General features: G+C 53.8%; 1 protein-coding gene across 7 annotated transcripts in view; it reads right to left on the bottom strand.

Moving 5' to 3' along the window:
- RARB (retinoic acid receptor beta) overlaps window positions 1–14,342 on the bottom strand; it is a 710,885-nt gene that overhangs the window by 7,030 nt on the left and 689,513 nt on the right. For all 7 annotated transcript variants that reach the window (XM_073900914.1, XM_073900933.1, XM_025883077.2 and 4 more), the window contains one exon: window positions 7,954–8,130. In XM_073900914.1, coding sequence (XP_073757015.1) covers window positions 7,954–8,130 — 177 coding nt within the window. The remainder of the gene's footprint in view (window positions 1–7,953; window positions 8,131–14,342) is intronic.

The raw sequence follows: 14,342 nt of genomic DNA, 5'->3' as shown, positions 1-14,342 counted from the left end.
CCCCCCTAACCCCAGCCCCCCCCCCCTTCTCTGCTGGGTCTGCCCCCCCCCCCCCCCGCTCCTGCTCCTGCAGCCAGACCACGCTGTTCAAAATCTCCAACAGAGGGGACCTCGCCCTTGCTAAAACGCTTCCAGTGGCTTGGAGCTGTTTTAGATCCGTAACATTCACACTTCTTCCTCCATGGCCTCTACCTGTCCCATTACGGCTCCTCCTTTCCCCTTGCTCCTTAACTTCTGGCCATGTCGGTCTTTCTGAATCTCTAGCAACTCAATGTCATAGCAAAGTGTTTGCACCTGCTGTTCCCTCTCCCTTTGATGCTTTTCCCTTGATCTTCATGATTCTTCCTCCTCAGAGCTCAGTTCAAATGTCACCTCCTCAGAAAACACAGTGAGCACACTTCCTAAAACCCATTACTTTCTATCCTATCACCCGATATTTTTTTGAAATATGAAATAAAATTGTTCTAAAATTGAGGTATAGCATGTGCAGTGGTTTTAAAACAGGCCCACAAATTCTTTGCTTTTACTCCATTTAAGGAATAAAGCTTTATTCCCCTCCCCTTGAGTGTGGGCAGGACCCAGTGACTTGATTCTAACACAGAATCCAGGGGAAGCAACGGGTGTGACTCTGGAGAGTAAGTCGTAAGAGGTGAGGCACCGTGGACTCCTCCTCGACTCTCTTAAATCTCATTTTGGGGGGAGCTGGTTGACACAACATGGAAAGGTCCATGTGGCAAGGAGCTGAGCCCTCCTCCCAACAACCAGCACTAGCTTGCCAGGTGCCTGTGAGGAGCCCCCTGGAAGCAGCTCTTCCATCCCGAGAAGCCTTCGGAGGATGAAGCCCCGGCCAGTGTCTTGCCTGCAAGTTTTTGAGTGACCCCGATCCAGAAGCACCCAGCTCCGTCAGTTCCTAACCCACGGGGCCCTGTGAGATAGTAATGCTCGTTGCTTAACACCGCTAAGTTTCGTGGCAACTTGATACATGGCAGTAGATAACGAGCCCAACGTACTGGCCTTGAGCTGTGCCCACAGCTCAAGTGTACAGCTGACTCCATTTGCCCCCAGGTCTGCGCCTGTGTAACCACCCCCCAGATCAAGACACAAATATAGCTGCAGCTCGTCCAGGCTCCCCTGGCCTCTCCCGATCCAATCCATCCCCTCCCCCAGATAACCATTATTTCGACCTCGATTCCTGCAGACTAGTTCTGCCTGTTCTTGAACTTGAGGTAAACAGAATCACACAGCACAATCTCTCCTGTGTCCGGCGTTCCCGTACCCCGTGTCATAGTGGAGATGCCCCGCAGGAGTGCATGAAGCCACGGTTCTTTTTCACTGCCGGGTAGTATTCCAGGCTGGGCCACGGCGCCGTCCCTCTCTGAGCCTGCCGACCACTGGCCCCCTGCCCCCCCCCCCGAAGATGAGCCGGAGCCTGCTCTTCCTCTGACGTGCCCCCTGCTGTTATCTCTAGCATCTGCGGCAGTGGAGTCCACACAGCAGGTGGCTAATGAAGATCTGTTCAATTATTAACGAAGCGGATTCCCTCATCGGAATCTCTCCCACCTCATAACCCCGAGGGGGGCCGCCGGGGATTTCTGAGTTCCGAGGCAAAGGAGCAAAGCTCACATTGCTCACGCATCTCAGTCTGTGCACTAATTGTATCTGGCAAGTCGTGGGCAGATGCTGATCCGATCTGACGATCCTCCGGCGCTCGTGGGAATGGGGAAGCAGTGAGGGTAACAGCAGACACCCACAGAGCCCCGCGAGGCAGCGCCCGCGCCGGGAGCAGGCTCCCTTTGCTGCCGGCCACACCGGCCCTCTAGGAGCCGTGGTTCTCACGTGTTAAGAGAGGTGGGTGCGATTAAGTGTAATAACATATTTTTATTTAACCTAATACATTCAAAATATTTTTGTTTCAACATGTGATCAATATAAAAAAATTATTAAGGAGACGTTGGATATGTTAAGCGTTTGAAATTGTTTATTTTACGGGGACAGCATGTCAGACCAGCCTCATTTTAGGCCCTCAGCAGCCACGGGTGGCTTGTGGCTACGGTACGGGACAGCACAGCTCCAGCGCGCACGTGCGTGCGTGTGTGTGTATGTACGTGTCCTCGGTACTAAAGCACTCACGGGGACAATTTGGGCTTACTCATCACTGATACTGGTGATGATCGCTAATTTAAAGGAGCACTGACTGTGTGCCAGATACTGTGCTAAGTGTTACACCTGCATTAACCTAATTAATCATCCCGACAGCCTTAAGAGCGAGGAGCTACTCTTCTACCCGTCTCACTGAGCAGATAACTGAGGCTCAGGGAGGTCACATACCCTCCCCAGTTTGCACAGCTTCCACGTGGCAGAGCTGGGATTTGAACCCAGGGAGTCTGGCTCTAGAGCCCGCGTCCCCTTAACCCCCACACGGACTGCCTCCTGGTGACTTCCGGTGACAACCAGGGCAACCGCTCCGCACCCAGGGGCGAGGAGGCTGGGTTTCAGAGAGACACGGGAGCCCTCACAATGGCACGGTGGCTGGAGGCGATGCTGCAGCCTGAACTGAGGCTCTGGTCTCCGAGGCAGAGCCCGCTCCTCTTCAGGCTGGGTCTGGTTTCTGCTGAGCCTCCGGCAGGGGCAGGACGGGGCTCACGGGGGGACGGCCCCCCATGGCTGCAGAACCACGCGGTCCCCAGAACCCCAGGAGCCGTGGGGCACCTGGGTGGCTCAGTCGTTAAGCGTCTGCCTTCGGCTCAGGTCATGGTCCCAGGGTCCTGGGATCAAGCACCGCATCGGGCTCCCTGCTCAGGGGGAAGCCTGCTTCTCCCTCTCCCACTCCCCCTGCTTGTGTTCCCTCTCTCGCTGTTTCTCTCTATGTCAAATACATAGAATCTCTAAAAAAAAAAAAAAAAAAAAAAAAAAAAAAAAGAACCCCAGGAGCCGTGAATCATGCCGTGAAGCCACCCGGGGCAGTCATGTCTTCGTCACCAGAGCAAGGTGCTGCTGGCCCTGGCGCGGGAAGGTTTCTGCAGGGCAGCGGGCGCCAGAACCCAGGAGGGCCCCGAGTGGCCTGCAGGGAAGGCCTCCCACTACCTCCCGTTGGAACCCGCCCAGATGCAGCACTCCCAGGGCGGCCCATATTCTGGAATTCCAATTTTGATCGCTCATTCATTTGCTCATCCGTTCATTCCCAAATAGTCCCTGAAGGCCTCCGGTGAGCCTGGCCCCTGCCCCAGCGACCACCCGCAGTCCCCAGCCCGCGCCGAGCCGCCAGTCGGGTGCAGAAGACACGGTGACACAGTTCTGTGACCATGTGTGTGTTCGGCGCAGCGAGAGAGACGGGACGGGGCCCCGGGGGGCAGCAGCTACGAACTGGGTGGCCGGTCAGGAAAGGCTGTTCTGAGGGGGTGGCATTTCAGCTGAGAGGAGGAGTTGGCCAGGAAGAAAGGGGGGGGGAGGGCATCTAGATAAAAGGAACCCCTGCGGGAGCCCTCTGGGCCTCTGGCTTCCACTTGGCCTGTGGCTGCCTCGTCTGCAAGATGGAGTGAACAAAACCCCTGGAGGGTGCAGGGAGGCCTCATAAAATGCGAGGTGACTGAAGCCTACTACGTCCCAGACTCTGCCCACGCCCCCTGTGGATTAGTCATTTCGTTCTCTCCAGACCCTAAAAAGGAAACTTCTATGATCACCTTCATTTTCCGTAGGGGGAAACCGAGGCTCAGGGAGGGGGAGGAGTTTTCCCAGCTCACAGAGCTAGTAAGCAGCAGCACCGGGTTCGGCGCCCAGGCAAGCCGGTTTCAGAGCCCACACGTGTGACTTCCGTCAAGCCCTGGGTGAGCCAGGGGGAGCTGGATGGGTGCGGGGCCGCGCTGGTGCCTGGGAAACAGGCCTGTGGTAAAGGTGGGAGCAGCCCAGGGTGGGTGACAGGGCCAGACTGCAGAGTCTGGAAGGTCAAGGCCTCGCCTGTCCTCCCTGCCATCAAATGCCCCCACACAGGAAGTGCCCAATGATTGTGTGTGTGACTTCTTCCCTCAACCAACGTTTATGCATGCTGCATGACACAAATGAACGGTGAAAAGAAAAGCCTGCCCACAGCACACGCCTCCAGTCAAGCCCAGTGAGTCCTCCTGACACCGAGGATGGAAAGTCTACCGGTGGTCTTGCTCCCGCGTCCTCTCAGGCCCAGGCCCGCCTGCTCGCCTCCGGGCTCATTCACCTCCTCACTGTTCCTCAGCCTGCCAGAGCCTCCCTGCCCCAGGGCCTTTGAATTACACTCTCCAGGTCGCCCTCCCTTGTACACCTCCCTGACGACTGTCTTTTATTGTTCCAGCTGTACTTTTCATTCAGGTCTCTTCAAAGGCCACCTGCTTCCCTTAACACGTGACAGAAACCAAGCCATGCCCACCTCAGTCACGCTCCTGGACTGGATCCTGCCCCTATTTTTTTTTTTTGTGGCCCGTAAGACGCTGCCTATTCATCTGCGAATTACCCATCTATCCCCAGTTGAAGGGCAGCTCCATGAGGATAGGCACTTTTGTGGGTCTTGTTCAGGGCTGTGTCTTCCCCGAGCCTAGAACAGCTCCTGGCACACGGCGGGTCCTCAGTGAGTAGTTGTAAAAGGGAGAGCAGAGAGGGAAGGGGGTCAGCAGGGAGGAGCAGGGCAGAGCAAACAGAAGGTCAGGCAGCCCCAAGGGTTGCTTTTTACGATTTTTGAGTTGAGAGGGACTTGATCCTAGTTACCTGCAGAGAAGAGGCAGCTGAGGGGGAGCAGGAGAAGAAACAGGATCAGGGACGATAAGGCGGGTAAGCAAGACGGAGACCGTGAGCACAGGTGGGAGGACCACTCTTGGGGGCTCCCTTTCTTGTCCTGACCACAAGCCTAGGGGGCCACAGCTCTGGGGTGAGGGACGGAACGTAAACTTCTACGCACAATGGTTTTGAAGATTTGGCCCATCTTGAGAGACCTTTCGGCTACTTGACCCCTGTGGGAAATCGTGAAGCTCGCCGCCGGGTCCCGGCTCTGAGGGAAGTCTGGCTGTGGACTCCACACCAAGGGGTCCTCACCAGACAGACGCCGGGACCGGCACTCCTTCTGGAGGGTGGTGTGGAGGGAGCACAGGCGAAGGGCAGGCTCTCCCCTCGGCCCGTGACTTGCCACCACAGTGCCAGCCCCAGCAGGCAGCCGTGCGCCCGGGAACAGAGGCCTGTTTCAGGGCACACACAACACGACACGTTGGTGGCAGTGAATGCGAGGTGCTGGGCCAGAGCTGCCGACCCTTGGGACAACTCTAACTGTCCCTTCTAGGGGCTGACAACAACTTCAGCCCGTGTCTGTCTGTCCTTTGGGTCTGTCTGTCTCACTCTATCCATACATCAATGGCTTTGATAAGAAGATTCTTCTAAATGGCTCAGCCAGTTGATATTCTCATCCAAAAGATGCTCTTTGAAGCTGTGCATTTTTCAGGCTCTTGTGATTAATTGCCTTTGCTACAAATTCTTGGAAAGAGCTCTTATCTGGGGCCAAATAAGTACTCCTTCTGCTACATTTCATATGACTGGAGGTCTCTGCCCTTCCCCAAGTAGAGTTTTTCCCTCCTGAGCCTACTGCATCCCAGCCCCAGCCCCTCAAGCCTATGAAGCCAGAACACAGTGGTTGATAGAGTTTCCTGACTCCCATCTCAGGGTCCGGCATTGTCCCCAGGTGCTTATGACAGCTGTGTCCCTGATCTCAACACCACTGCCTGAGCATCTACTACATGTTCCATGCTTATACCCATGACTGTATTTAAGCCCATTTAAAGAATTACTTTAGTTAATGCCTTACTGATTTATATGCCTGTTGGACAGATAGGTAAACTGAGACTGGGAGAGGTTCAGTAACTTGACCAAGGTCACAGAAATTGGTTCCTGTTCTACCCCATTCCACCAAGGGGCTAAGGGCTACTTCTTGGATCCATGGGTAAACCAGAGGAGTGCCTGGGTTGCACTGTAAGTGTGGGATGTGGAAAGACAGCTGGAGGTGGCAGGGAGATTTTAAGGGGAGATCTGAGCACCTGACCCTGAAAGCATGGGGTACTGTGGAAACAAGATGCTTCCCTGGAGGATCTCAAAGCCTCCTTCCCATTTTGTCTTCCCCAAAGGGCTGGAGTTGAAGGAATCCCACACTGTCATCACTTGGCAGACAGACAAGAGGAGGACTAAGAAACAAGCAAAGAACCAAAGTCAGAGCCCAAACGTCAGGAAGGCTCCAGGCCCTGCTGGGTGGCTGCACGATGCAAGGAGTCAGAATTCCACCACGTGGCCTGGTGCAGACACCGACCTCCTGGGGCCACCTCACAGCTCCCTCAGCCACTCTAGGCCTCCGGGGCACCTCTCACCATGTGCTGATAATTCCAGTCTCTACTCATATCTTGGGGGTGTCTTGAGGCTTAGGAGAAATTCACCTGAGTGCTACACTTCAAGCACTTGTGAGAAAGGATAAGGAAGCCCAGGCTTTGTTGTGAATTATTCCAGTAGCTCAGTATTTACACTGTTATTGATTTGCCCAGGGGGCCTCTATTAATATCTGATGGCCTGGCTGGTTCTCCGCCCAGGGCACACCTAACACCATCCCCTGTTTATGCTTCTCATCCTCTCATGGCTTCTGGAACAGAAAGATGTGGGTCTTGGGGTTTGGTTCCAGCATTCCCCTGACCCAGGTGACCCACCAGTCTCCAGCTCCTCATCTGTAAAATAGGCTGAATCTCTATCCCCAGCCGGCTCACTGAGCTGTGTGAGGCTCAAATGAGCTGACGTTTGTAGATGCTCTAGGGTGTGGGTGGGTGACAGGTGAATGCTGCTTTGAGGTTTCATTTTCCTAAATGTCCCTCGGTTCATCCCAGACCCTCTGATTTCATGAGATGAAAAAATACCATATATATCCTCAGGATCCCTGGCACTTGTAGGTTACTGAGTAACCCACTGCCACTCCTCCGCAGATCCAACCAGTGAGCAGAAAGACACATAAACGTTCAAGCTCCCTGCACAACTGCCTCATTTGGGGATCCTCTCCTCCTGAGCAGGACCGTGTGTTTAATTACAGTGGGTAACTATATTTGCTTTGCAGAATTGTTTATACCCGAAGCTATGAAAGATGTAATAAAAAGAAAAATCTATGCTTTTAAAGCACTGCAAAAGCCAATTTTACCTTATTTTCTGATGCATTGCTGGGGGCCAGCTTCTCCTCCCACTTCCTCCAGAGGCCCATCGGCATACACCATCCCCCAACCCCGAGGCAGGGTACATCCCTGTCACCTCTAATGGGAGCTGCTTCCCCACCCAAGGAAATCAACCCCAGACAGAATTAATCACACCATCCCTGAAGAGGGGATGGGAAGGCATCCGGCCAGTAGAGCCACAGAGGACAAGGTGTGACAGCATCCTTACCCTCTCTAGGGCCCTAGAAGCCACAGTGTGAGAACAGAAGAGGGGAAAGAGGCACCGGGGATCCATTCCGTTTGCACAGATGGGGACACTGAGGTCTATGAAAGGAAGTGATTCTCCTGAGGCCACTGACAGAGCTGGTGTGAGGTCAGAGGGCAGAACCAGGGCACCATGAGCCACCTCCAGTGGGTTTAGCCTGGAGAAGCCTGATGGCCTTTCAAAGATTTACAGGACTGGCCCACGGAAGGGGCTTTGGGGGAGCAAGCAAGCCTGTGACCGAGACAGTCTGGCTCCTTCCCCAAGGTCATGCAGTGGGGGTTCCCACACCACGTCGAGAAGAGAGGAGGTTCTGCCCAACCCAGGGGGTCTCTGAGCCTCTGGCGGTGGAAGTGAGATTCAGGCAGGGAGGATGTGGCTCAGTGTGCAATGGAAGTGGCAGGAGAGGCTGGGGAGACCAAAGCCTCTGGAGGTCTTCGAAGCATCTCCATCCCCTCCCCGCCCCCACCCAATCCCCAACTAAGAGTTCAGAAGGGCACATACCAGAATGTCCAGGCAGGCAGCCTTCAGCAGGGTGATCTGGTCTGCAATGGTCAAGCCGGTGAAGCCTGGCAGACGTTTAGCAAACTCCACAATCTTAATAATGCACTTGGTGGCCAGTTCACTGAATTTGTCCCAGAGGCCCAGGTCCAGTCGGACTCGGTGGTCAGCACTGGAATTCTAAGAGGGAGAGAAAACACTGTCAGGGGTAGTTTCTGAAAAGCTTGACAGAAGATGAGGAACTCGGTGCATTTTCTCTGAAAATGACCAGGGAGCTTCCTATTGGGGTGGCTGGATGATTAGCTTGGATTCTTTCAAAAATGCTCAATATCATATTCCTGAACCATTGGATTGTCAAATAGCAGATAAAGGGGGTTTCTCTTTATATGATTATTCCAGCTAATACGTGAAGAAATGATGGCGTCACCATAAAAGGAGTCACCATATTAGAGCCCTGATGAATTACTGGCTCTAGGCACTGACCATCAGTGGTTGCTAAAATCTTAAAAAGAGGCAATGTCATGGAATCACAGCACACCCACCTATGAAATGGTCAAAGCAGAATGAGAGTGGGCCTCTAGATCGAACTGCAGGAAATCCAGGAGACAGAGGAATGTGGTAAGCTACACCACGAGGGATGCAACTGTCACCATCCAGAAGGCTAGAGCCTCCATCAAACCAATGAATTGGGCTCTTCGACAAATACATTGCAAGGGGATAACAAGAAATGGAAAGAGAAACCTATAGACTTAAAAGCAACTCAACCTAGATGCTTATTAACCTGTAAATGGATAAATCCGTGGCACCCTGTACAATGAAATGCTGGCCAAGGGTAACAGCAAAGGGATCACAGACACAGCCCGCAACACGGATGAGCCTCAGAAGCATCACGCCAAGTAAAAGGTGGCAGACACGAAAGCCTGCACACAGAACGACCCAATTTATAGGACATTCTGAAAATAGCAAAACTATAGGGAGAAAGAGATCAGTAGGGACAGAGGCACAGGAGGGGACTTAAAAAAAAATAGGAGACTTACAATTACAAGGTGTAGACCTTATCTGAATTCTGATTCAAATAAACTAAAGAAACTGACACACGTGAGAGAAGTGGGTATGTGACATATTAAGGTGTTTGAGACGTAAATTTTCTGATATGAAAACATTGCTGTTCTCAGTGTTGGCAGAAGTTCCTATCATTCATTGAGAACATCAACATATTTACAGGCCAAATAACACATCTGTAATTTACTTCCAAAGAATATATGATGGGGAGAGAATGTGATAGTGGCGGGAGGAAGAAACAAGACCGGTGGGGAGCGATCCTGGTGTTCGCTAGTCTATTCTCTCTGCTTCCACATTACGTTCACAATTGTTCATAGCAAAGATAAAGGGTAAGAAAGGGACAGTGTGAATGAAAACAAAAGGTTACAATGACAGCATGGAATACGGAGTCTCTAGGCGACCCGAGAGCTGGGATGGTCACATGCATGCTTCTCGGGCGCCTCTGGCCCCAACGCCGGGCGGCCCTGGGACACGGGCAGCGTGATGACGCAGCCCGCTGCGGGGCGAACACAGCCGCTCCTCCAGGGAGGGCCCGGCCCTCTCGCCGGTCAGCGGCTTTTACCCTGGACCCCGAAGCCCGGGTTGCCGCAGGAGCCCTTAGCTTCTGGGAGCCAGAGAATCAATCAGGGGGAACCCTTCCTCGGCACCCCTGTGACATTAGCAGATTTCAGTCCACCTGCTGCCACCTAGTGGCCGGATCCCCTCATCCATTTGCATTCATTCATTCACTCACTCATTCGCCGCCTCTCTCCTCCCTCCCTCTGTTCCATGAAGGGTTCCTGACCCGTGAGCACGCAGCCAGGGGCTGGGGTGTGACAGCCGAGCACACCAGACACGCTTCCAGCCCTGGCGAGCTGACAGCCTGGCAGAGAAAGCGCCTGCTGCTGTCTGGGACTTGCCACGGCAGGCCCTATCCCGGCCGGCTCCGGACCTCACCCAGCCCCACCCAGCCAAGACGGGGCGTGCTCTTAGCCGCATCCTAAGACGCGGAAAGCCCATCTCAGAGAGACGTGAGCTAACTTGCCATCGAGGGGCTGCAAGTGGATCCCAGGTCGACCTGATCCCCAGCTGACAGGGGTGCCCTCCAGTAAGCAATGCCTCAGTCTCCCCATTTGTAAAGAGGGATATGTGCCACCTGCCCTCAAAGGCTGCGGGGGAGATGAAGTGAGATCCCAGGGTACAAATGGTGCCTGGTGTGTTCTAGGGGTTTATTTAGTCAGTGTTGGATCTCTTTCCTCAGCACCCCTACTTGCCCACGGCACCGCCACAGGGTTCCGACAACAGCAGGGGCCATCTTCTCCTCTGTCCCCACGAGCAGAGGGAGCATGGCCAGCAAAGTCCCCATCTGGGTCCCCACTCCACGGCCCATTACAAGCCTCAAACTAGCTTTCCTCATTTAATCAGGAAGGGGAATGCTCACAGTACACACAGGAAATAGGACGCCACTACGAACTTGCCAGAAATTACTGAAGGTCTCAGCTTTTGGCGAGGACCAGACTACAACATACCCAAGAAAGTGGTTTTTGTGGGGGTTTTTGTTTTCTTTTTTCTCTTTCTCTAATCTCCAGAGCAGAATCTCTGGTGTGAATGCAGCTGAATGACTACCTTGTATTCTTGCCTTTTTGCCACCCTTCTCTCCTGCCTCTGGAGTCCTTTGGAGGACTGCACCTCCCTCCCTCTGAGCCCTTGGGGTTTGGGCAGGGCTGCCTAACTCCCTTGAATGCAGGGAGGACACTTGACTCTGGTCTGCTTAATCACAGCAGGCCCTCCTCCTGGCCATAGAGATCGGTTCCGAAAAGAGCAGGTGCCTGACAGCAGGCCCGTGAAGCTCACGTCTGAGACTTTGGACGGAACAACTGGAGAAGCAAAGCCATCAGTGTGGGCTGCCAGGAGTTTTCCAGGGCTACCAGGTGGAGAAGGCCTTCTTAAAAATGAAGCCAACTCAAAGGAAAGCTGAGGTGAGTCATGGAAAGAGAGAGGGAGAGTGGTTCTTTCCTGATGATACTGAAATGCTGGATCCAGCCATGCCTGATCCACACCATGACCTTCTGGAAAAAGTCTAAGTTGATTTGAGTTTGGGTTCCTCTCGCTCATAGCAGGAAGAATTCGGACTGATGAACAGTCATAGCTGAGAGAGTTTAGGTCTGACAATGTCACATCCTCCCTCCAAAGAACTGTTAGGAGTTAGAGAGGAGGTCCCGCCACCACCACCACCCTCCTGGTCTGATCCACCATCACCACCTGCCTGGATTACTGCAACAGCCTCCTCTCTGGTTTCCCTCATTCCACTCTGGCCGCCTTCCAGTCTATTCTTATCAAAGGAACATAGGGATCCCTTCAAAACAAAAGTCAGAGCAAATCACCGTACTGCTCAACATCGCCAATGATTTCTCATCTCAGACCAAAGGCCTGTGAGGCCTTCCCAGATCTGGCCGCTACTCTCTGGCTCCCTGTCTTCCCACTCGCCCCCAGCTCACTCCAGCCCAGCCTCACGGGGCTTTTGCCACCTGTGAACAAGTGGTCATGCACTTGCCCCCGGGTCTTTGCACGGGCTGTTCCGTCCACCTACATGCAGGGGCTCAGTAAATATTTGTTCAATGAATCAATGAGGAATGAAGTTCCCCCAAGACCTTGCTTGATTCCAGATGTCTCAGGACGACGGCCATTCCGAGGATGAGGCTCTCGCTGCTGTGGTCTAGGCCTGCTCAGGACGTCTCTGCTGCCTCTGGAGGCAGGCAGAGCGGAACCACCCAGTGAGTGAAAGGCAAGGTTCCTGGGGCCTGGTGTTTAGGCCTCTGACAAATGTAAACAGCTCAGCAAAGGGAACTGTGTATCCCAGACGCATAGCTTTAGTTACTCACCTCAGTGAAAATCAGCCCGGAGAGTCTATAAAACTAGCTTTCATTTTGAATGCTGGGGAGGAAAGCCAGAAAGGAGTTTGCAGAAGGGATGCCACAGAAGGCCTTCAAAAGGCAGGTGCCATTGGCGCCTTCCGCAGCACCCTCTGCAGAAGGTGGGCATGACTCCTCCAGATTTATTTTATTCCTTCCTCAAGGACCTTGGTGGAATACAGTACACTCGGGGGAACAGAAGATCAAGACGTGTGGCCATTCGGGCTGTAATTAAATTTAATAGGCAGTTTATCCAGTTTGTAGGAAGATGACATGGAAGAGAGGGACAGAGGCGAGCTTACGGTGGGAAATCATTTTACAATGGAGTATCCATCTGGAAGAAAAGACATTGGCCCGACCCAGCAAGTGTGAACGAAACCTCCATCAGCATCATATGAGGTTACTTCATCACACACTGGGTTGCGGGAGAGAAGCCTGTCGTACCTTCTATTAAAAATAATGCACAGCCATCTTAATGGCATGTAAATCTAACTCACTATTATGCAAACCGAAGGGAAGAGGCAGTTAATAAAACACAAAATAACCTGGTGTTTTATTATCCTGGTTGCTCGATTCATAGGCATGAGGTTTAAAATGGCTTATATATTACCCACTAGCTGCAGCAAACGGATAGCTCTGCTTGTTTGGGTTGGTAATGGAGGCGGGCTCGGGGCGCACGGAGGGAAGTGTGGGTTTTCCGCAGCACTTCTGAAACTGGGGGAGGAGAGTGAGAGGCTGGGGTGGCTGAGGGCTGAAGAGCAGCACGGCCATGGGGGAGAGGCAGGCCCTCCGCCAACTCTCGCCCTCCCTCCCCCGTCTCCTCCTCACGGGGTGGGAGCCCCTCTGCCGGCGGGCGCCCCACTCCGCCTTCCCACAGTGCAGTGCGGTGGGGGCCCCTGGAGGAGTCCACCCCGGGGCCGCCGTTCGGGGCAGCACAGCCCAACCGCACTAGGAAATCCAATTAGATTGGCCATTTTTGTGACGCAAAGGGGATTCCCTTTTCCAACTTGCCGTTACTTGCGGAACAAGACCCATAAAGGGAGACGGATTCATGGGTGATTTTGAAGTTCCTGTCTGTGGCAGCTGCTGGATACTACAGTGGTTCAAACAGGGCTGCTCGTGGCTCCTTTGCAGCTAGGGAGGAAACCCAAACTCTTACCAATACGGGGCTGGGTTTCCCAAGGAATGCTGGGTGCATCTGCCGGGTGCCTCCTTCCCTAGGCCTGAATCTGCCCCTCGACCACCTGGACAGGCTGATGACCACGCAGACGGGCTGATGCCCTTTCAGAGTCGTGTTTGCAGGCGGCTCCTGTCATCCACGTTCCATGTCTCGTGGCACACGTGTCCCGGGCCACAACTCCAGGGGGCAGGCCCCCTTCTGAGGGCTTTGCAACCAGCTCCCTCGAATTCTCATGGCACCCTCCGCCGGGAGGGGCTGCTCTCCTCCCATCTGGCTGGGGTGGAGGCTGAGGCCCAGAGAAGTAGAGTCAGTTGTGCAAGACGCTCAGCTGTGAGGTGGAGGGCACAGGATTCACATCAGGCGGTGCGGCCGCAGTGGCCACACTCCCCGCCATTACACCGCCGTCCACCCTCTCGCTCCTGGGGCATCTCGTGTTCTGCTTCCTGGCCTGAACTTTCTGTCGTCTAGAGCCTGCTTTTGCATTTGTAAAATGCAGACTCCCTCCTGGTTGGCAATGCCGGATGCTAAAAGATCCGCGGCATCATTATGAAGAGAACATTACGGGCCAGGCCAGCATCTCTCTGTGGTCAACAAACATGTATCTAGGCACTGTGACAACATGGCCTTTAGGAATTTACCAGCTGGGGTCTGTCCATCAGTGGGAGGAGGGAGGCATGGGGGGGTCCCAGCACACTTTTAGCATTCTCCGTAGAACCGGATGTTTCCAACAGGTGGGGAAAGGCAGCTGGGCAGTCATCCTGCAACTATGGCTGGAAAGACAGGCACTGTCTTAAAGGCATGGAGCAGCCCATGGACGGAGAGGGTTCTGAGCAATGGGCCATGGGCAATGGGAAGGGGGAAGTAACAAGGGTCTCGAAGGACCTCCCCAAGAGTTTCCGGGAAGTCTGGCTAGAAGCACAATATCCCTGAAGGTAATGTTTTAGGGGTGCTCCTGCACCCCCATTGCCTAAGATTCCGGGACCAATACATGAGACTGGAAGAGCCCCTCTGGACAGCTGCAGCCCCTTCATTGCTGGTGATCTCAGAGATTCAGGGACCTTGGCCGGAGTGCAGGGGGATGGCCTTTGGAATATACCAGCTGGAGGGTGTAGATCTGTGTTCCAGAGGATGTCCAGGAGATACTAGATTTTGGGGTGATCTCAGCTGCTCTGAAAGACCACTGATGGCTTCTGGAACTCCATGGGCACCTCTAAGAATGAGGCAAAGCCCTGCCCTGCTCACCTGCCAAACAAAGCCTC

The sequence above is a fragment of the Callorhinus ursinus genome, unplaced genomic scaffold (assembly GCF_003265705.2).
Source record: "Callorhinus ursinus isolate GAN/ISIS: 27379988/994484 unplaced genomic scaffold, GSC_fseal_2.0 scaffold1, whole genome shotgun sequence".
Taxonomy (NCBI): domain Eukaryota; kingdom Metazoa; phylum Chordata; class Mammalia; order Carnivora; family Otariidae; genus Callorhinus; species Callorhinus ursinus.
This window is presented reverse-complemented; position numbering and strand designations above follow the sequence as displayed.